This window comes from Podarcis raffonei, chromosome W, assembly GCF_027172205.1.
Source record: "Podarcis raffonei isolate rPodRaf1 chromosome W, rPodRaf1.pri, whole genome shotgun sequence".
NCBI classification, from domain to species: domain Eukaryota; kingdom Metazoa; phylum Chordata; class Lepidosauria; order Squamata; family Lacertidae; genus Podarcis; species Podarcis raffonei.
Genome location: NC_070620.1, coordinates 8,802,073 through 8,824,112, shown reverse-complemented (window position 1 = coordinate 8,824,112; position 22,040 = coordinate 8,802,073). Strand labels below are relative to the sequence as shown.

General features: G+C 43.6%; 1 protein-coding gene across 9 annotated transcripts in view; it reads left to right on the top strand.

Annotated features, from left to right (window-relative positions):
- The window catches only part of LOC128406015 (far upstream element-binding protein 3-like), a 332,867-nt gene that overhangs the window by 195,405 nt on the left and 115,422 nt on the right, over window positions 1-22,040 (top strand). For all 9 annotated transcript variants that reach the window (XM_053373066.1, XM_053373069.1, XM_053373070.1 and 6 more), the window contains one exon: window positions 15,961-16,099. In XM_053373066.1, the coding sequence (XP_053229041.1) occupies window positions 15,961-16,099 (139 nt within the window). The remainder of the gene's footprint in view (window positions 1-15,960; window positions 16,100-22,040) is intronic.

Genomic DNA, 22,040 nt, shown 5'->3' with positions numbered 1-22,040 from the left:
CTTTCTGTAAGTAAAGGAAACTCCTTCTGGGAATTCCCATTTGTATTTTATGTCCACTTTTCTAAGGGTTGTTGTCAGGGTCCTATGCTTCTGTCTCCTAATTCTTAATTTAAAAGGAATTTCCCTAAATATGTCCACTCTTTTACCTTCAACCTGCAGACCGTCTTCATAATTTTTTTGAAGGATTGCATCCTTCACTCTTTTTGTGACAAATGTCACCAAGACGTCTGCAGGCTGTTTTCTTTCTCTGGATGCTCTTGTCCTAGCTATGTAAGCATTTTCAATTAATTCATCCATCCCAGCTTCCCCTTCCCCTATCCAGTCAGTCAGAATTTTGCCTAAGTATGTGGCCAAGCCTTGCTCTTTTTCAGAATCCAGCAATCCCCTTATTCAAACCGTATTAGCATTTTGTCGTAATTGAAGAAGAATCTGTTCTTCCAGCTCATTTTGTCTATTAGAGAGACCTCCTATAGCCCCTGCCACAGCACCTTGTTCTGCCTTAAGATCCTCCATCTCCCCAGTGGACTTTTCCAATTTCTGAATTTTGGATTCTAAGGAATTCACTTTTTCATCTAATTTATCAAATTTCTGAGAGAGTACCTCAGTACTATTTTCTATGTCCGCTTTTACTTCCCTGGTTAATCTTTCCATTGATTGATCCATTCCCCTTTTAAATTCTGCAAAATGTAGTGCCATGAGTTCTGAGAAATCTACCTTAGTCATTTTTCATGTTCCTCTTGAGCAGAGGCCCTTATTTTTGCTTCTGCTGTTTTCTATCTTGTTACGACTAGTGGTTCCTGCTTACTCTTTTCCACCATGGCTATTATCAAAACAGTTACTTCAGTCCCCCTAACTTCAAGGTCATAGCTGTTAGCTCTTATCTCTTTCCCATTGGTAAGCTCAGGGTAGGAAAATTCCACTTCTGAGCCCACCAGTTACACACTTCTCTATACCACACAGCAACCTAATACCATACCAAACAATATACAAATAAATCTGTGACTTTTGTAAATAGAGATTGAAGAAAATAAAAAGTAACTGCAAACATTAAAAAGTAAAAAGAGTGAAACAATATGTTACTGTTGGCTGTTTGCAGTTTAGTAGCGCAGAGAGCTTGCTGGGGAGACCATGCATTAAAAAATAAAGGACTCAAAAATAACTTAAACTAGGTTTTAATAAGAAAAACAAAAACTCCTTTTACACTAAGTACATTAACAACCAAACCAGACCCAACCACCAACCCATCCCCCAGGGTAATGGGAGAGCTAAGTGCTGCTCCTTATATACTACACCCAAATGCTGACACACCTTAATCAAATACAACTCAACAGCACCTGCTACGTTTCACAGCTGTAAAGCTGGGTCTCGTTATCTTGCTCTGGCCCTTGCTCTGGCCCCTTAAAGACATACACATCGGGTGGAACAATGATGAACCTTTACATTTAAAGAAGCCATTCAACATTTCCCCTGCAGTTCATCATTGTGGAACAAAAACATAAAGCATACTTTGTACATGTCTTTCATGTGTAACCTTTGGAAGTGCTTTAGTAAAAATGTCCGCAATTTGATTGTCACCTGGAACATATTCAAATACAATCATTTCGTCAGCAATTAGTTTCTTTACAAACTGTAAACGTAACCTTAAGACTCTAGTGCGCTGCGTATTGGTCTCTGAACACAGGATAGCAAGTCCGCTCTGGGAATCAAGGTAAACTTTTACTGGTGGTGTTACTTGCATCTGTAGGTCTGCAAATACTTGCAGATACCATTCTACATCACGAGTGGCCTGAACGCATGCACATAATTCACTCTCTGTTGTGGAGAGACAAATAATGGTTTGTGTCTGGGACTTCCATTCAAATGGACAACCGTTATAACAAAACACCATACCAGACACACCCCTGCAATTATTTTGTTCCACTGCATGAGATGCATCGCAGAAAATTTCAAAACCTTTGTCAATACATGTTGTAAACTGCAACCTATAATTTTTGGTGTGTTTAAGGTACATTACCACTCTCTTAAGAGCAGAGAAACATTGTGTAGTAGGCTTTTCCACAAATTTTGCCAGAAAGTGAAAAGCATAAGTTATATCTGGTCTTGAGATTCTTTGAATGAAATTTAGCTTGCCTATAGCAGAACGATACAAAGTTTTGTTAGGAAATGGCTTATCTTCACCTGTAAAGGTGAAACCACACACCATAGGCGTTTCCTTGCCATTTGCATTTTCTAAACATAGCATTTCAACAAGATCATCAATTTTTGCAGTTTGATGAACCAGAAAAGATCCATTTTTGCCTTTCTCAATTTGCATGGATAAGTAATTTTTAGCTATGCCTAATTCCACCACATCAAATTTCTTCTGTAACTGTGATACTACCAGTTCATATTCCTGTTTAGTTTTTGTAGAAATTAGCACGTCATCTACATACACACATATTTTTGTTACAGAGTTTGCCCTTTCCTTTATAAACACACAATTGTCTGCCTTTCCTTGTGAAAAACCAATATCCAGCAATTCTTTTGCTAAAGTTTGGTGCCAATTCCTTCCACTTTGGTGCAGACCATAAAGGGATTTATTTAATTTGCATACCAAACCTTCAGCGGCGTCTATGCCTTCAGGAACACGCATAAAAATTTGTTCTTTTAAATCTGCAAACAAATATGCAGTTTTTATATCTAGGTGATAAACAGAATGTCCACGTTGTGATGCATCTTTTAACAAAAGCTTAACTGTTTCATATTTTACGCTTGGTGAATAACACAAATCATAATCTTCGCCTGGAATTTGTTGAAAACCCCTAGCAACTAGTCTTGCTTTGTACCTTACAACTTCATTTTTGTCATTCATTTTAACTCTATAAACCCATTTTGAATCAATAAGTCTCATATCTGGGGTTTGTGGTACAAGAGACCAAGTGTTATGCTCTTTTAAAGAAGCTATCTCAGAGTTCATAGCTTTATACCAATTTGCAGCTTGTTGCTTAGGTAATTTCTGAACATCATTGTAGCTTTTTGGCTCAAAAACTGCCTTATTGGCATACACAGTATTAAAATGTTCATCTGCAAAACGTGGCTTCTGTCTCTTTCTATCTGAACGTCTCAGTCCGGAAGGAGAGTCAGACTCCTCAGACTTAATGGGACTAAGTGAACCACTAGTTTCAGGTTGTAAATCATTGTCAGATTGAAGAGATGCCTGTAGGCTAAGCTCACGATCAGAAAACTCAAGAGAATCTAACCTCCCCTCGGGTGCCTGTGACTTTAAATCATCAAACAAATCAGATTCAACAGACTTTTTGTCTTTTTCCATTAATTCAGAAGCACCATTTCCTGCTGCTGCTGCTGCTTCCTCTTCTTCCTCAGTATTATCTATACCATCAGTATCTTGGAAGACAGCAACTCCATTCCAATTTACAGTTTGTATCATGCTTCTGGTAATATGAAATTTGCCAGTTGCTGGTATGTAAATTCTGTACGCCCCCTGCTGGTAGCCCATTAATTTTCCCTGGACACTACGTTCACCCAATTTCTGCTTAGCGGGATAATGCATAATTACATCTGAACCCCAAATGCGTAGGTATTTCAGATTAGGGCGTTTTTTAAACAGCTTCTCATAGGGGGTGACATCTAAACCAGAATGATAACTGCGATTTCTAACATAACAAAACGCATTAAGCGCTTCAGCCCAAAAGTCTTTGGGCAGATTAGCATCGTGCAGATACGTTTTAACCCCTGCCTGTAGGTCACGCTGCACAACTTCAACAAGCCCATTTTGCCAGGGACTTTGGGGGCAAGATAACTCATGAGTAGTCCCCTGCGCTTCCAGGAATTTCTCAAAATCCTCAGAAACAAATTCTCCACCCCGGTCAGAAAACAGGTTCTTAATTGATTTGTTAAAGTGCGTTTTTACCCAGTTGCAAAAAACTTTGTACTTCTCAAATGCTTGGGACTTCTCAGCTATTGCATAAGTCCAACAATATCTACTATACTGGTCTATCAGAGTAAGCCAGTACTTAGAACCTCCTAATGATGGTGGGAGTGGCCCAACTAAATCACAATGTACACGCTCAAATGGCTCAGTTACTTTCCTATCTGAGCACCTACCCTTGCGTGCAACCTTAATCTTATTCTTGCAACAGGATAGACATTGCATAAAGAATTTACATGGTTTTAAGTTGAGGCCATTAACAATATTCTTTGTCTTAATTACATCAGCAAAATTCAGGTGTCCCAGAATTCTGTGTGCCTCATGGACACACCCGGAATGAGGCCTTACATTCCTCAACCCCTGGCTTGACTGTGCTGCTCTGCAGTTTATAGGCAATTGTGAGTAGGTGCGAAAATACAGTCTATATAAACCATCAGATTCCCGGGCATACAATAGACGTTTGTTCCCATCGAAAAACTCACACATTGACTTTAAGAAACGCACAGTTATGCCTTGACGAGCAAAGCACCTTACTGATAATAAATTGTCCACTGACGGGCAGTAAATGCAGTTCGCTATTGTAATGTTTAAAGAGTCAAGTTTAACGGTACCCCTGCCAAGCGACTGCAAGACTTGTGAATTGGCTAAATGTACATTACCAATTTCCTCTTCGAAAGAAATAAACAAGCTTCGATCGTTGCAAATATGCTGAGATGCTCCTGAGTCCACAACAAAAGACTTCCACTTGGCACGTTTAAGTCTTTTACGATCTGTTGTCCTAGCATGGAAAACTCGCGGCTCGTTTCTGTCTCTACTATACGATGTCGGCTGCTGGGCTGACAACCGTGACTGACGAACAGAAACAGGCTTGGGAATACTTTGCTTTCTTTTGGATCTGCAGTCCTTTGCAAAATGTCCTTGTTTATTGCAGAACCAACAACGCTTTGCAGCTTTAAATGCAGTTGTATCACCACAGGTTTGCATATGGCGTTCCTCATTACTTCTGGAAATAGGAGTGCTTATGGCACAAGCCTCCCTTCTATCCAACTCGCCCATTAATCTTGCCGTTACCCCTTCCACAGTTAATTGTGCTGGTGGAACAGCAGATATCTGGCTAGCTATACCATCAAAGTCCTCATTAAGGGAACATAGAATGATAAAAACATACTGAATATCAGGTACCTCCATGTCCCTTCGAATTAATTCACAGCGTATTGCCTCCAGACGTCTCAAGTGTGCTGCCAAATCACCACCAGGCTGCAACTTCGTCTGGTACAACTGCTTGAAAAACGTCAATGCAGATGCTGACTCTTTTCTAACATGCACTGCTGCAAGACTGTCCCACATTTCTTTGGCAGTTTTCTTATTTCTTATATACACTACTTGCTGGTCACTGACTGCCAAATTAATTATCGCCCTGGCTTTTGCATCTCCTTTCGACCAAGCATTAGTCACAGGGTCAGGAGGGTCATCAGTTACATAGGTCCATACTTCTCTAGAGGTCAAAAGCGCCTCCACCCGAAAAGACCATAAACTATAGTTCTCATCTGTTAGCTGTGGGAAGACCAGAGCCTTCTCAGCTTCAGGAACCCGGTCAACCATTCTGGAACTCTTCCAGACCCACAGAACTACGCTAACAGGAGAAGGAGTTTTCAAACCTTTCTCAGAGTCCAAAAATATGCAGTCATCCACTCAGCAGCTGGGCCCATAACCAAAGATGTTGGCTGTTTGCAGTTTAGTAGCGCAGAGAGCTTGCTGGGGAGACCATGCATTAAAAAATAAAGGACTCAAAAATAACTTAAACTAGGTTTTAATAAGAAAAACAAAAACTCCTTTTACACTAAGTACATTAACAACCAAACCAGACCCAACCACCAACCCATCCCCCAGGGTAATGGGAGAGCTAAGTGCTGCTCCTTATATACTACACCCAAATGCTGACACACCTTAATCAAATACAACTCAACAGCACCTGCTACGTTTCACAGCTGTAAAGCTGGGTCTCGTTATCTTGCTCTGGCCCTTGCTCTGGCCCCTTAAAGACATACACATCGGGTGGAACAATGATGAACCTTTACATTTAAAGAAACCATTCAACAGTTACAGTCACTTAGGAAGATATAGTTACTTCAAGTTGATTAATGGGAAGTTCTCAATGTGGGTGAGCACAGAATGTTTTTCCTTGGGTTCCAGATTTCTATGTAAAATTGTTTTCCAATTATAATCCAAACATCTTTGATATATTTTATAATCCAGAAACAACCATAAAAGAATGGCAGTTGTAATCCATATATTCTTATAATCCCGAGTGAGTGGCAAGGTCAGATATTCAGTATTCCAAATGCTGTGCCCTGGTCTTCATCAGATGTCAGATGTCACTATGGAAATGCTGCCTTCCGAATTAAACTCCCGCTATTCCAGGCACTCTGCCTCCCTGAGGTTACCCCCCCCCCAAAGTTCGACAGAGTGTTCTCCTGCCAAACTTCGATTGCAAAAGTGAAGTTCCAGGGTTCTTTAAACTTGTAGCAGTTTAAGTTGCCAGGTCTTTGTGTTTTTAATCCAACACAGAGCTTGCCTGCTGGTTGCCTGCTCACTCATCCATCCATTAACAGGATGCCTCAGTCCAAGTTAAAAAAAAGAGAGAGAGAGAAAGGGAAGTCTTTAAACACTTGTAAAAGTGCAACTTAAAATGTTAAGAGTACTCTGAGGGCTGTTTAAAAAAACAACAACTCTCTTCTCCCATTCACAAATCCCTGCTTGCAGAGCCTTTCAGTCAGAAAACGGAAGTTGACTTCCTGTTTAGATTCCATCTTCGCCAAATTGAAGTCCAATTACAAAAGAAAGAAAAAAGAAAAACCAAAGGATTTTAAGCTTGGAACATCTGCTGCTTTCGGTAGCAGCTGGTAACTGCAGCTGTTGGGTGCGCTGGAGCCGTGAGTGGACTCAAGCTGCTTCCTGCCCCCCACTTGCCGCCAAAAACAGTGATGGGTTTGCCAAGAGGTTGCGGCGAGTTTTTCCATGGTCTGCTGGTCCCCTCGAGACCCCACTCTTCCGTGGGAGTTTTTTAGGGGGTTGCCTAGCCCTGGCACAATCTCCTCTAGCCCAAAACAGCTCGAACCAGTCGTTTCTTTAAGCAGACAACACGGAACGCGCCGCCATTCTGCTCCACAGCAGACTGGAAGACCCAGATATTCTATAATATCAATTATGTTCCTTATATTATCCTTCATCTGACATCCTGGTAGAAAGCCAGCCTGATCATGATGAATTATGGCTGTTAAGACACCCTTCATTCAATTGGCCAAAATATTGACAAATAATTTATAGTTGTTATTTAATAAAGAAATTGGTCTATAATTTTTAACTAAAAGTCCATATCTTGTTTTGGGATCAGAGTAATATAGGCCTCCTTCCAGGTGTCTGGTACTTTACCTGATTTTAAAATCCCATTCATTACTTTTTTTAATGGTTGTACCAGAAAATCCTGCAACTTTTTATAATACTTTGCTGAAAATCCATTCGGCCCTGGCGATTTACCTATCTTAGCTTGCTTAATTGCCTCTTGCACCTCAAGCATCATGGGTACAGGGATTGGGGCCACATACGGCATCCTTCGGGGGTCGAGATGCCAGCTGGCTAGCCCCCAGCTGGATCATGCCCTTCCAGCCATGACGATCCCCCAATCTCTGGTGCGACGTAAATCAGCGACTCGGACTTCAAAAGCCTGAGCATTTTATATTATATTAAAATATAATATTAGCAGAGCATACTGTGCAAACAGAACAGGTGAGAGGCTTGTGGAAACATACTAACAGCTAAAGCTTTATTAAGCGTAAATCATGACAAAGAAAACATGTCATCTTCCTTTCTTCTCAGAGAGACAGAGAAAAGCAAAAGCTATACACACTACGGAAGTTCCCAGCCAGCTGTGCTGGAACGTAAACAGACATGTGACACGTAACAATCCCATGTCTGCTCCTTGAGGTGGCATGGAATTTTCCAACATCCTCCTCCTTTCCATGTAACCTATGGCGCAGTATTTCAACCCAACTGCAACCGCTGTACATATACCTTAAGTTGTTCCCTGTTAACAACTTTAGACAACAGATCAGCAGGAATTTCATTTCCAGGCATGTAGGACACCTGAATGAGTCCTTTCCGAACACACTCCCTTGCACAATGTAACTTTATTTGCAAGTACTTGGTTCTTTGCCTGCAACTCTCTGAAGCTAGCAAACCCAAACAGGACCTGTTGTCTTGATAAACCTGCATAGGACATTTCACATTAACCCTGATGTCCTGAAACAGTTGCAACAACCATTCACAATCCATAAGTGAATGACAGTGCATTGAGTTCAGCTTCACAAGAACTTAGGCTCACTGTTGTCTGCTTCTTGCACAGCCAGTCAAACTGACACTGGTTGTACATGTAGCACACCCCAGAAGTGCTTGTGCCATCTGTGGTGTCACTTCCAAAAATTGCATCTGCAAAAATCTCAAGACCTCCAGACTTTTGACTAGTGAATCTCAGTCTGTAGTGCATAGTACCTTACAGGTAACGAGCTATGCACTTGAGAGCTTTCCAATCCTGAACAGTAGGATTGTTAGCGTGTCTGCTAAGAATCATAGAATCATAGAGTTGGAAGAGACCACAAGGGCCATCGAGTCCAACCCCCTGCCAAGCAAGAAACACCATCAGAGCACTCCTGACATATGGTTGTCAAGCCTCTGCTTAAAGACCTCCAAAGAAGGAGACTCCACCACACTCCTTGGCAGCAAATTCCACTGTCGAACAGCTCTTACTGTCAGGAAGTTCTTCCTAATGTTTAGGTGGAATCTTCTTTCCTGCAGTTTGGATCCATTGCTCCGTGTCCGCTTCTCTGGAGCAGCAGAAAACAACCTTTCTCCCTCCTCTATGTGACATCCTTTTATATATTTGAACATGGCTATCATATCACCCCTTAACCTCCTTTTCTCCAGGCTAAACATGCCCAGCTCCCTTAGCCGTTCCTCATAAGGCATCGTTTCCAGGCCTTTGACCATTTTTGTTGCCCTCCTCTGGACACGTTCCAGTTTGTCAGTGTCCTTCTTGAACTGTGGCGCCCAGAACTGGACACAGTACTCCAGGTGAGGTCTGACCAGAGCAGAATACAGTGGCACTATTACTTCCCTTGATCTAGATGCTATACTCCTATTGATGCAGCCCAGAATTGCATTGGCTTTTTTAGCTGCCGCGTCACACTGAAGAAGATTAGTGCTCACAGCTGTATCAGGTCTTGAACATCTGGCAATGAAATTCAGCTTGCCTAGAATGCATCTGTACAATGTAGTGTCAGAAAATGCTTCACCAGTATCATCTACCTGGAAACCTGTTACCATTGGTGTGTCCACAGGATTTGCACCAACCAAATTCAGCCTGGTTAACACATCAGCAATTTTCTGAGATTGGTGTACCATAAAATCACCTGCCTGGTTTTTCTCTACTTCCAGAGAAAGATAGTTTGATACCTCACCAAGATCCTTCATGTCAAAGTGCTCTCACAGCTAAACTAGGTTGCTTTGGTACAAAGCCTGATGCTTGCAAAAGAAAAGAAGATCACCAACAAAGCATACACAATACAGTTTGTTTTGCCACACCTCTTTGACAAACACACATGGGTCTGCTTTGCCCTGGTGAAAACCTAGAGAAAGCAATGTCTCTGTTAGTTTTGGCACTCTGTTTGAGACCATATAGGGATTTCTGTAGCTTACAGACCATTCCCTTCTGTACCTGCACTCCATCTGATGGAAGCATATAAATCTCCTCCCCCAGAACCCCGTACAAAAAAGCTGTGTTCACGTTGTGATGCAATCTTGAGCATAAGCCTAATGCTCTCATACTTGACAGTGGGTGAGTAGGTCTTGTGGTAGTCCTGTCCTGGTACCTGTGAAAAACCTCTTGCGACCAATCTGGCTTTGTGTCTTACTACCTTGCCATTCTGATCAGTCTTGGCCTTAAAGACCCATTTGCTGTCAACCAGCTTCAACCCTTCTACTATTGGAACCAGTTCCCAGGTCTCATTCCTTTCTAAGGAATCAAGTTCAGCCTTCATGGCTTTTAGCTATGGCTCTGCATCCTTTGAGGTTAACTCCTGGACCTCTTGGAAGCTTGAAGGTTCCCATACCTTCTCTGAGCTACTAACAACAGCTGTTGCTGTTTTAGCAAACTCATCAGCATACCTCTTTGGAGATTTGCCCTTTGTGTCCCTTTCAGATCTGCGTACTAGACGCAAGTCTTCAGCACTCATCTCCTCTTTCTTAGGAGAATGGCGGCCAGTGGTGAACAGTGGTTCTTCCAATTCAGTGTCAGACCCATCAGATGGTCTGAGTGAGGCCTTTGCGCTCTTGAAGTCTGCTGTGTCACTGCCACTGTCAGCAGCACTAGCACCTCCCACTGAACTGGAATCTGAACCCTGATCATCATCCTCATCTTCCTCTGCTTCCTCAGCAACTGGGTGACTCTGGAAAATCCCTACATTGTACTGAACACTCCTGGTAAACCGTACCGTCTTTGTGTAAGTCATTAGCACGCTGTATGCACCCATTATGTACCCCACAAATATGCCATGCACACCACGCTTCCCGAGCTTGCTGCTCTGTGGAGTATGGACCCACATGTCAGAACCAAAAATCCTCATGTGCTTGACGTATGGCTTCTTACCAAACATCTTTTCATAGGGAGTACAGCCTATTGGTGCAGAATACCTGCGATTATAAGAATAAAAAAAAAACAATTAAGAGATTCAGCCCAATACTCTTCAGGAAGATTGGCATCATGCAACAAGGTTTTAAGGCCTTGTAGCAAAGTTTGATTTTCCCTTTCACAAAGTCCATTCTGCCAAGGAGATCTTGGACTTGCGAGGTCATGCTGAATCCCCTTCTAAGTCAGAAAAGCCTCAAACTGCTGAGTAGTGAATTCCCCTCCATCATCAGTAAACACTGCAGTTGCTTCCCATGGACATTTTGCAACCAAGCACAGAATTCCTTGAACCTAGGAAATGTTTCTGATTTCTGCTTGAGCATGAACACATGAATGTACCTGGAAAAAGCATCAATCAATACCATGAAGTACTTTGCCCCACCTAGAAATGGTTCAAGCAGACAAACAAGGTCTGTGTGGACAATCTGGTAGGGTTTAGATGCCTGCCTGCCAGAAACCTTGCCCTTTGGTGCAACCCATACCTTTGCTCTGCACATGACTTACACTTCATAAAAACCTGCAGGGTTTATTGGTCAGGCCTTGAATCATCTCTGGCATCTTGATCAGTGCTTGCCATCCCAAATGACCGAACCACCTGTGGTGGGAATATATGCAATTTAAATGGAGAATTTTGTTAGTATTCATAACACAACAGGATTCATCACTTTGCACATTGACACCGACATAAGTTATCAAGAAAAAACCATTTACATAATCTGCCTGTAAAATGTCTTTGTTGTTCTTCCTTATGAAGCAAACTCCCTTCTTGAAGGAAATGTCAAAGTCTTGCTCTGTCAGCTGAGAAACGCTAAGCAAGTTATCAGTGGAATCAGGAACAAACAGCACTTTGCTGATTGTAGTACTCAGGGTCTGGAGCTTGACCGTCCCTTCGCCAGCAACCTGTAACAATTTACCATCTGCTTGTTGAATCGAACCCTCCTTTTTCTTTTTTTTTAAAGAATATTTATTAAGTTTTCCATTTTTTAAACAAACAAACAGAAACAGAACAAACAAAAACATTTAAAAAAACATGCAGTTCATAAATCATACTTTTCAATAACAAATTTCTCAGACCTCCTCGTACTTCTCCTCCTCGTATCCCAATTAAAATTATTTGTTCAGCAAATCCTTCACTTAAAGCATTACAGTTTATAATATTACCTTGTTTTTCAAACACTTTTTCCCCATCTATATTCCTTTATATCGTTACAGCTAGAAACCACTCAGTTTCAATTCAACACCATTTAACTTTCCTTAATTTTGCAATATTTCTGTAAATAGTCCTTAAATTTCTCCCAATCTTCTTCAGCCGACTCTTCTCCCTGGTCACGGATTCTGCTCGTCATTTCTGCCAATCCCATACAGTCAATCAGTTTCATCTGCCATTCTTCCAGAGTGGGTAGATCTTGCGTCTTCCAATACTTTGCGATGAGTATTCTTGCTGCTGTTGTAGCATACATAAAAAAAGTTCTGTCCTTCTTTGGCACCAATTGGCCAGCCATGCCCAAGAGAAAGGCCTCTGGTTTCTTCAAGAAGGTATATTTAAATACCTTTTTCAATTCATTATATATCATTTCCCAGAAAGCCTTAATCCTGGGGCATGTCCACCAAAGGTGAAAGAATGTACCTTCATTTTCCTTACATTTCCAACATTTGTTGTCGGGCAAATGATAGATTTTTGCAAGCTTGACTGGGGTCATGTACCACCTGTATATCATTTTCATAATATTCTCTCTTAAGGCATTACATGCCGTAAATTTAATCCCGGTGGTCCACAACTGTTCCCAGTCAGCAAACATGATATTATGTCCAACGTCTTGTGCCCATTTAATCATTACAGATTTAACCGTCTCATCCTGAGTATTCCATTTCAGCAGCAAGTTATACATTTTTGACAAAGTCTTAGTTTTGGATTCTAGCAATTCTGTTTCCAATTTAGATTTTTCCACCTGGAAACCAACTTTCTTGTCCAAATTGTAAACCTCCATTATCTGGTAATAATGAAGCCAATCTCGCACTTTATCTTTCAGTTTCTCAAAACTCTGCAATTTCAGTCTGTCCCCTTCTTGTTCCAAAATTTCCCAGTATTTTGGCCATTTGGCCTCCATGTTAAATTTTCTCTGAGCCTTAGCCTCCATTGGTGACAACCACCTTGGAGTTTTATTTTCCAATAGATCTTTATATCTAGTCCAAACATTAAACAGTGCTCTCCTGACAATATGATTTTTAAAAGCTTTGTGTGCTTTCACCTTGTCGTACCACAAATATGCATGCCATATATGCATGTTAAAACCTTCAAGATCCAAAATGTCTGTGTTCTCAAGAAGCAGCCAGTCTTTCAACCAGCAAAATGCTGCTGATTCATAGTAGAGTTTGAAGTCTGGTTTGAAGTTTGAAGCATCTTGATCAGTGCTTGCCATCCCAAATGACCGAACCACCTGTGGTGGGAATATATGCAGTTTAAATGGAGAATTTTGTTAGTATTCATAACACAACAGGATTCATCACTTTGCACATTGACACCGACATAAGTTATCAAGAAAAAACCATTTACATAATCTGCCTGTAAAATGTCTTTTTTGTTGTTCCTTATGAAGCAAACTCCCTTCTTGAAGGAAATGTCAAAGTCTTGCTCTGTCAGCTGAGAAACGCTAAGCAAGTTATCAGTGGAATCAGGAACAAACAGCACTTTGCTGATTGTAGTACTCAGGCTCTGGAGCTTGACCGTCCCTTCGCCAGCAACCTGTAACAATTTACCATCTGCTTGGTGAATCGAACCCTCCTGTGGCATGAAGGAAACAAATAAATGCCGATTTCGGCATACGTGGAGAGTCGCTCCCGAGTCGACAACAAAGTGACCCTTGGCCTTTGGGGTAGCAGTGTGTGCAATCAAGGCTTTATTCTGCACTGTGGTCTTCTTGCCCCCCTTCTTCCTGCTGCCTGTAGAATTGCTGCTTTGTTTACCTTTCGCTTTTGGATGCTGTTTACAGTCCCTGCGTAGGTGATCTTGGTTCCCACAGGAAAAGCATCTCACAGCTGCCAACACTCTAGCGCCCTCTGGTGCCTGCATCACTATCAGGGATGACTTAACAACACCTTTCTTTGATGCAGTTAAATCCTGCGCTGGCAACGCTGCCAACTGGCTAGCAATGGCACTGTAACTTTCGTCCAAGGAGTCCAGAATAAGAATAAAAAACAAGGCCTCTGGAATGGTAAAGCCTCTATGCACAAGCTCTTGTCTGAGAGATTTTAACTCCAGGACATGTGCCCTTAAATCCCCTCCAGGCTTGAGCTTCATCCTGTGCAATTTTCTGAAGTAGAGCAGCACAGATCCAGCCTCTTCTCTCAGATGAGATGTGCAGTCATCTTGCCAGCCAGCGTTATCAGTTCCTCCTGAGAGAGAGACAGGAGAATTAAGCCCATGGCCTTAGAATCAACAGCAGACCATTCTGCTGTCAGCGGTGCAGGGGCAGCATCTTGAACCGTGTGCCACACTGCAGCCCTCCTCAACAAGGCTTCACAATAGCCAGCCCAGGTCTGATAATTCTCCCTATGAAGCTTGAGACACTGGGTGCTTCCCAGTGCATCCTGTAAAGGATCCATTTTCCTGCTCTTTGCTTCAGCCAGGAAAACAGTCAATTGCAGTCCTCTTTATCTGACAGCTTGTAAATCAGACTGCCTGTTTTTTTTTCCAATTTTCCAATTTTTCCAGAAAAAAATGGCTTTGGGGAAAATGGAAAAAAACCAGGTCCGCCCCCCCCCATTTTTCCATTTTTCCCCAGGCCTTCCCATCTCTAGTCGTTATGTTTTTGCGGTCCTGAGCCGTTTAAAGCTTTATATGTCAAAACCAGCACTTTGAATTGGGCCCGGAAACTAATTGGTAGCCAGTGCAGTCGGACCAGGATCGGTGTAATATGCTCAAACTGTCTTGCTCCGGTGAGCAACCTGGCCACTGAATTCTGCACCAGCTGAAGTTTCCGAAACGTCTTGAGAGGCAGCCCTACGTATAACGCATTGCAGTAATCTAACCTTGAGGTTACCAGAGCACAGACAACACTAGTTAGGCTATCCCTGTCCAGATAGTGTTTGTAGCTGGGCCACCAGCTGATGGAAGGCACTCCAGGCCACTGAGGCCACCTGAGCCTCGAGCGACAGCAAAGGACCCAGGAGTACCCCCAAGCTACGAACCTGCTCCTTCAGGGGAAGTGTAACTCCATCAAGAGCAGGCGACCTCCCACCTATGCAGTCTAGGGAACCACCCACTAACAATGCCTCAGTCTTATCTGGATTGAGCTTCAGTCTGTTGGCTCTCATCCCGTCCATTACTGAGGCAAGACACTGGTCCAGCACTGCCTCACCTGCAGATGTAAAGGAGAAATAGAGCTGAGTGCCGTCAGCATACTGCTGACAATGTACTCCGAACCTCCAGATAACCCCACCCAGCGGTTTTGTGTAGATGTTAAACAACATGAGGGATAGGATTGAGCCCTGTGGAACCCCACATTGAAGGTTCCATGGGGCTGAAAAGCATTCCCTAAGTAACACACCCTGGGAACAACCATCCAAGTAGGACTTGAACCACTGGAAAGCAGTGCCACCCACCCCTAGTTTGGAGAGTCGCTCCAGAAGGATACCATGGTCGATGGTATTGAAAGCTGCTGAGAGGTTGGCCTAATGCAGCGAGCAGCCACAGATGCTCAACTAACTGATTTTGTTGGCTCAGATCACCAGACTGCCCTCTGCTTTTCCCTGCCCCCATCCTTTTGCATTGAGTTTTGGTTGTTGGTCATATCTAGAACCATAAGAATCATAGAATCATAGAGTTGGAATAGACCACAAGGGCCATCGAGTCCAACCCCCTGCCAAGCAGGAAAAGAGAGGTCAAGTATATCTCAGCTCACCACCCGCTTTGTCTCTGTCTCCCAAGCTGAGGCTAACCTTCCCTCTTGTGTGAAATACTGACAGAAGAAGACAGTAACCATCAGTGGACGCCTTTGTAAAGCAAATTTCCTTAACAGACCAACCCTTTGTGGAGTTCTCCTTGCCCATCAAGTCAAACCAAACTTACATTTGTGTACAAGCTGCTACTGTTTCACACGCACTTAAAAAAATCTGAGATAGTATTGTTAAGGTTTTCTTGCCAGTCTCTCATAGATGGTCTAGTTGAGATTCTTGTATTGCAAGGGATTGGACTAGATGACCCTCAGGGTCTCTTCCAACTGTACAATTCTATTATTCTGTGATTCTAAATCCCAGTATGTTAATGGGTGTGTCATTTTCTTCCCACTTCAAGGAGCGTGATGGTTTTGGAAGCCTTGTGGCCCGGGGAAGGGGGCACGGACGTGGAGACTGGAGCATTGGCACCCCTGGGGGCATACAGGAAATCACCTACACAGTGCCAGCTGACAAATGTGGCTTGGTCATAGGCAAAGGTAAGCAGCGTGAATCATAGAATTGTAAAGTTGGAAGGGACCCCCAAGAGTAATCTAATCCAACCCCCTGCAATAAATATTTATATGCATGGGAATGTTAACACTTTAACTATGGGAAGGTGGTTCTGCATTGCCTGATCTTGGGAGTTTTCCCTATGTGCTGGTATCAAGTTTCGGTCTTCCATCAATACTAGAGGCACAGTCAATGGTGACACAAGAGATTGCCTTTTTGGTGGGTTTCCCCATATTGTAGAAATCCTTCCCAAGAGAGGGTAGACTAGCTCCCTTTTTTATTATTCCATCAGCAGACTAAGCCCTTCCCATTCAGACAAGCCTTGGGAAACTATGCAGCAGAGGATTCTGCAGTTGCAATCAAAATTATTCAACCCCCATTGCAAATCAGGTTTATTATCAAAAGTTAGACTTTCAGCTGTTTGCAATGAGCAAATCAAACAAAAGCAATTGATATAGCTCAACACAACGGATGCAAAGCAGCCCCAGAGCATCACCGAGCCTCCACCATGCTTCACTGTAGGCAGAGTGTTCTTTTCAGCGTGTGCTTCATTCTTCTTCCTCCAGACACAGCGCTGATTCATGGGGCTGAAAAGTTCCAATTTTGTTTCATCACTCCACAGAACAGAATCCCAAAACTTCTGTAGCTTATTTATATGATCTTGAGCATATTGGAATCGACTTTCATTGTGCTTTTTGGTCAGTAGTGGTGTACGTCTTGGAGTTCTGGTGGCATGGAAACCTTATGTGTTTAGTACATGCCTTACTTTGCTCACTGAAACCCCAGTCCCTGCTGCCACCAAGTATTGCTGCAGCTGTTTTGCAGTCACTCAAGGGTTTTTCCCAGCCTGCCTTCTCAGAAATATGGTTGTTGCCACAGAAGGCTTCATTTTTCTTCCTCTTCCAGGTACTGTAACCACTGTTCCTTTAACTTTGAACCTGTGAACTATGCTTCCAATGATGTCTTTAGGAACATTCAGTGCCTTTTGCTATCTTTTTGTATCTTGCTTCTTGTCTGTGAAGGGCGATAATCTCTTCTTTTACCTTCTTGGACCATTCTCTTGACTTAGCCATATTTCTAACATGCATTCAGTTTTGACACTCAGCAACCCCACAGCCAGCTTAGGTATTTCATGTGTTCCAGCTCAAGCACACCTGGTGCAACTGACGGAACCCTTGATTAGTTGCATCAAGTGTGCTTGAGACAACACCTGTTGTATTTGTGCTGTTGTGAGGGATTCTATTCAGGGGGTTGAATAATAGTGAGACTAGAGAAGCCAGTATAAGTTGCAATTTCAGCTGAATTTGGGGAGAACACTTGAAGCATCTTGTGCTCTTGTTATCTGTCGCTTGGACTACTGCAGTGCGCTCTATGTGGGGCTACCATTGAAGGTGACCCAGAAACTACAACTAATCCAGAATGTGGCAGCTAGACTGGTGACTGGAAGCGGCCGCTGAGACCACATAACACCGGTCCTGAAAGACCTACGTTGGCTCCCAGTACGTTTCTGGGCACAATTCAAAGTGTTGGTACTGACCTTTAAAGCCCTAAACAGCCTCAGTCCAATATACCTGAAGGAGCATCTCCACCCCCATCGAGAAGCCAAGTTACAGGGAACCAGGCAGAGGGCCTTCTTGGTAGTGGCACCCGCCCTGTGGAACGCCCTCCCGCCAGATGTCCAAGAGAACAACAACTACCAGACTTTTAGAAGACATCTGAAGGCAGCCCTGTTTAGGGAAGCTTTTAATGTTTGATGTATTACAGTATTTTAATATTTTGTTGGAAGCCACCCAGAGTGACTGGGGAAGCCCAGCCAGATGGGCAGGGTATAAATATATTAATATTATTATTATTATTATTATTATTATTATTATTATTATTATTATTACTACTACTATTATTACTATTACTATTATTGTTTCAATTGCTTTTGTTTGATTTGCTCATTGCAAACAGCTGAAAGTCTGTAATAAACATGATTTGCAATGCAGGTTGAATAATTTCGATTGCAACTGTAATCACTGGGTTGCTGTCAGGGCAAACTGGATTTTAATTGCTGGTTCAAAATGTGTTTTAATGTATTTTACTTATTGTTTTTAACTAGTTTGTTTTTATTACATTACATTTTACATAATGATGATTTTAAAAGTTTGAAGTTGAATTCCAACTTGGAGAAAGGATGGATATAAATATATTAAATAAATACACAGTAAATAACTAAGTAGCATCACTTTGCACCATGCAGTCATAAAACCCAGAGCAACCCAGACCCAGCAAAAAGTATTAACTCACTCCCACACCACCCCCGACAATACCAGAAAAGCAGCCCTTGAGGAAACCTGTCCCAAACAGCCTCAGCCCATTTCAACTCATTCAAGCCTTAGAAACCTTCCAGGCAGCTGAAACCTGGCAGAAAGTTTCCCGCCTCCGCTCCTGGCCTCCAGGGGGAGCCTCACTCTCTGCCCTTCTGGCTGCACTGAGACTCTCCCGGTTCCTGCAGAGGGAAGTGGCTTTCCTCCGCAGAGACTTACTGTGCCAAAGCGAGCAGGCAAGGAAGGCGGAGAAGTGCAGGAGTTATTTTTGTCCCCCTCCCTCAGTGATGACACCCAGGGCAGCCCACACCCACACCTTCCTTTGCCATTGGGTGCTGCAGCACTGGCTGGGCCACAGGCCAGCGGTGAGACTGAAGAAGCATAGATACAGTGGCTAATTCAACAGAATTTGGTACTCAGAGGTCATGTAGAAAGTCTGACAAACACAGTAAATCAGCAGCACCTGGCAAGCATGCAATAATTGGTGAGGCGAGCTGCGAGACCCCCCCCCCCATCACACCAGCTAAGTTCAGTGACAAAGTGATGGATTATCCAGGGTTCAAAGCGAATATGATGTTGCTCTTCAGAGTGCAGGAGGGGGGAGAGACAGAATTCAAAGATGATTCTGAGCATGTTTTCTTTCTGATTAACCTCTTAGAAGGAGTAGCAAGACGCTGGGTAATACCCCTAATGGTTAATCAGCACCAATGTTTGTCGGATTTGAACAGTTTTATGATGCAGCTGGATTTGATGTTCCAAGACCCTGAATGTCAATCCGCTGCCAACAGGAAAATTCTGATATTGTGTCAAGGGGACTCCTCTGTAATGCTTTATACCACGGAATTCAATTTAATCGCACAAGAATTAAATTGGAATCAGGAGGCTCTAATGGCGGTTTATCGGGTGGGGCTAAATGGGACTCTGCTAGATGAGCTGGCTAGGATGGCCCCTCCCTCTTCCCTGGAGGAGCTTATGCACATGACATTGAGAATGGATCAAAGGCTGCAAGAGAGGAAAGAGGAATGGAAGCCCCTTTTCTGGATGCCAGTGAAATTGGGGGGCATGGCTATCCTTCATGTCAGAGAGCCGGGGGGGGGAAGGGTTGCCAAGGAGCGAGCCAGAAGAAGAGCCGATGCAGCTTGGCACTGCTTGTGGGCGCCACATGTGGCCACAGAGGAGAAAGAGAGGAGGAGAAGGGAGCGGCTCTCCTGTTATTGTGGGAAAACTAACCACACGGCCAGGAATTGCCAGCCAAAACCCCAGTGAGATCTCTTTCTGGAGCTAGTGTGGAGGGAGGGCCACCCTGTGGGACAGCAGGCAGGAAACGGCCGACCCCAGTTCCAGTAAGAGGCCCAGAACTGGGAGGAAGGTCAGCTGCAGAGCCTCCATCTCCACGGGCGGTTCCCAGTCTCACAGTGCTTGCTGTGCTACAGTTCCCAAATGGGTGCAGAATGCAGTTGCGAGCTCTCATAGATTCAGGTTCCTCAGCGGATTTTGTGGATGTGGAATTTGCTAAGGAACATGGCATATCCATGCATAAATTATCCACCCCATTGAAAGTACAAACCATAGATGGGAGACCCCTGGTGTCAGGGGTGGTCTCTTGTGCAACCGTGCCTTTGAACTTGGAGCTACCTGGCCACCGTGAGCAAGCTATTTTCCATGTGGCAAAGCTGGCCACATACCTTCTAGTCTTGGGGATGACCTAGTTGTCCAGACATGATCATGTTATCGCCTGGGGACAGAGATCCATAATGTTTGCTTCAGCGTATTGTCACTTCAATTTTTTGGGCTACAGACCCTTGGAAGTTGCAGCAGTATTGGGTGCAGGAGTGCTGGGTCCTTAATGGGTAAGGAGAGCCAACTGCCCCAAGAATACCAGTCCTTCCGAGATGCCTTTTGTGAAAAAGAAGCAGACAAGTTGCCGCCCCATAAAATAGACCTTGTGCCAGGTGCAAAACTGCCCATAAGTTGCCTCTATTCAATGTTGGAAGTAGAGCTGGCGGCCTTGAGGGAGATTTTAGAGAAGAATCTTCATCAGACCCTCCATGGCACCAAGTGGATCTCCTGTACTCTTCATGAAGAAAAAGGACACCACAGAACTTCGTTTATAGAAAGATTAACCGGATAATGGTGTCCAATCGCTGTCCACTACCACGTATCGGGGATCTATTGGAAAGGTTGTGGTCAGCGAAGATCTACACAAAGCTGGATTTGAGAGGGGCCTACACCTTAATCCACGTGGGAGAGGGAGATGAGTGGAAGACGATGTTCTGCACCAGGTACGGCAGCTTCAAATATCTGATCATGCCTTTTGGACTTCAGTCAGGTACAGCAATGTTCCAAGCATTCATCAGCTACATCCTCAGCGGTCTAGTAGATAAGTTTGTGGTGGTGTATCTCGATGATGTGCTGATTTACTCAGAGAACCCAGAGCAACACGTCCGACGTGACAGGTGCTGCAACGATTGAGAGAACACCAGCTTTATGCGAAGTTGGAAAAGTGCCAATTCCATGTCTCATCTGTAGATTTCCTGGGTTACAGACTCTCGCCTGAGGGGTGTGCATGGATCCGCAAAGGTAGAGAGTGTGGTGTTGTGGCACAAACCCAAAACAAAGAAAGACTTGCAGAGATTCTAGGGGTTCGCAAACTACTACCGCAAGTTCCTGCCAGCCTATTCAAGGCTAACTACACCTCTCACAGATTGAGGGGTAAAAAGTCTTTCCAGTGGACAACTGAGGCATGACGGGCATTTGAACAGCTCAAAACCATGTTCTCTTCAGAGGTATATCTAGCACATGCAGACCCACACAGGCCACTAATCGTGGAAATGGATGCTTCAGACAGGGTGATGGCTGCGGTGTTGCTGCAGGCTGACCCGGGTGGCAACCTTCATCTGGTCACCTTCTGAGCAGAACTACACCATTTGGGAGAAGGAACTTTTAGCTATCAAGGAAGCTTTTGAAGTGTGGAGACATTTCCTGGAAGGGGTGCAGCACCAGGTAGAGGTGCACACTGACCATCATAATCTAGAGTATTGGCAGACGGCAAGGTGTTTGAAACAGAGACAGATTCGCTGTGCGCAGGTCTTTGCCAGGTTTGATTTCAGAGTCCAGTATGTGGCTGGGAGTCAGAATCAGGGGGCAGATGCCCTTTTGAGGAAGCCAGAGTACCAGGAGCTTGAACCAGTCTCAGTATATAGGCATATCTTGAAGCCAACACACCTGCAGTTGGTTGTAGGATCGGTAGGGGATAGCACTGAATTTCTACAGCGGACAAGAGATGATAACTTCGCTGGAGGCAAACTAACTGCGTTGTAAGGAGAGACCAAGAATACTCCAACTACCGGACAATTGCACTCATTTCACACGCTAGCAAGGTTATGCTTAAAATTCTACAAGGAAGGCTCAAGCAGTATGTGGATCGAGAACTCCCAGAAGTGCAAGCTGGATTTAGAAGAGGCAGAGGAACCAGAGACCAAATTGCAAACATGCGCTGGATTATGGAGAAAGCTAGAGAGTTCCAGAAAGACATCTACTTCTGCTTCATTGACTATGCAAAAGCCTTTGACTGTGTCGACCACAGCAAACTATGGCAAGTTTTTAAAGAAATGGG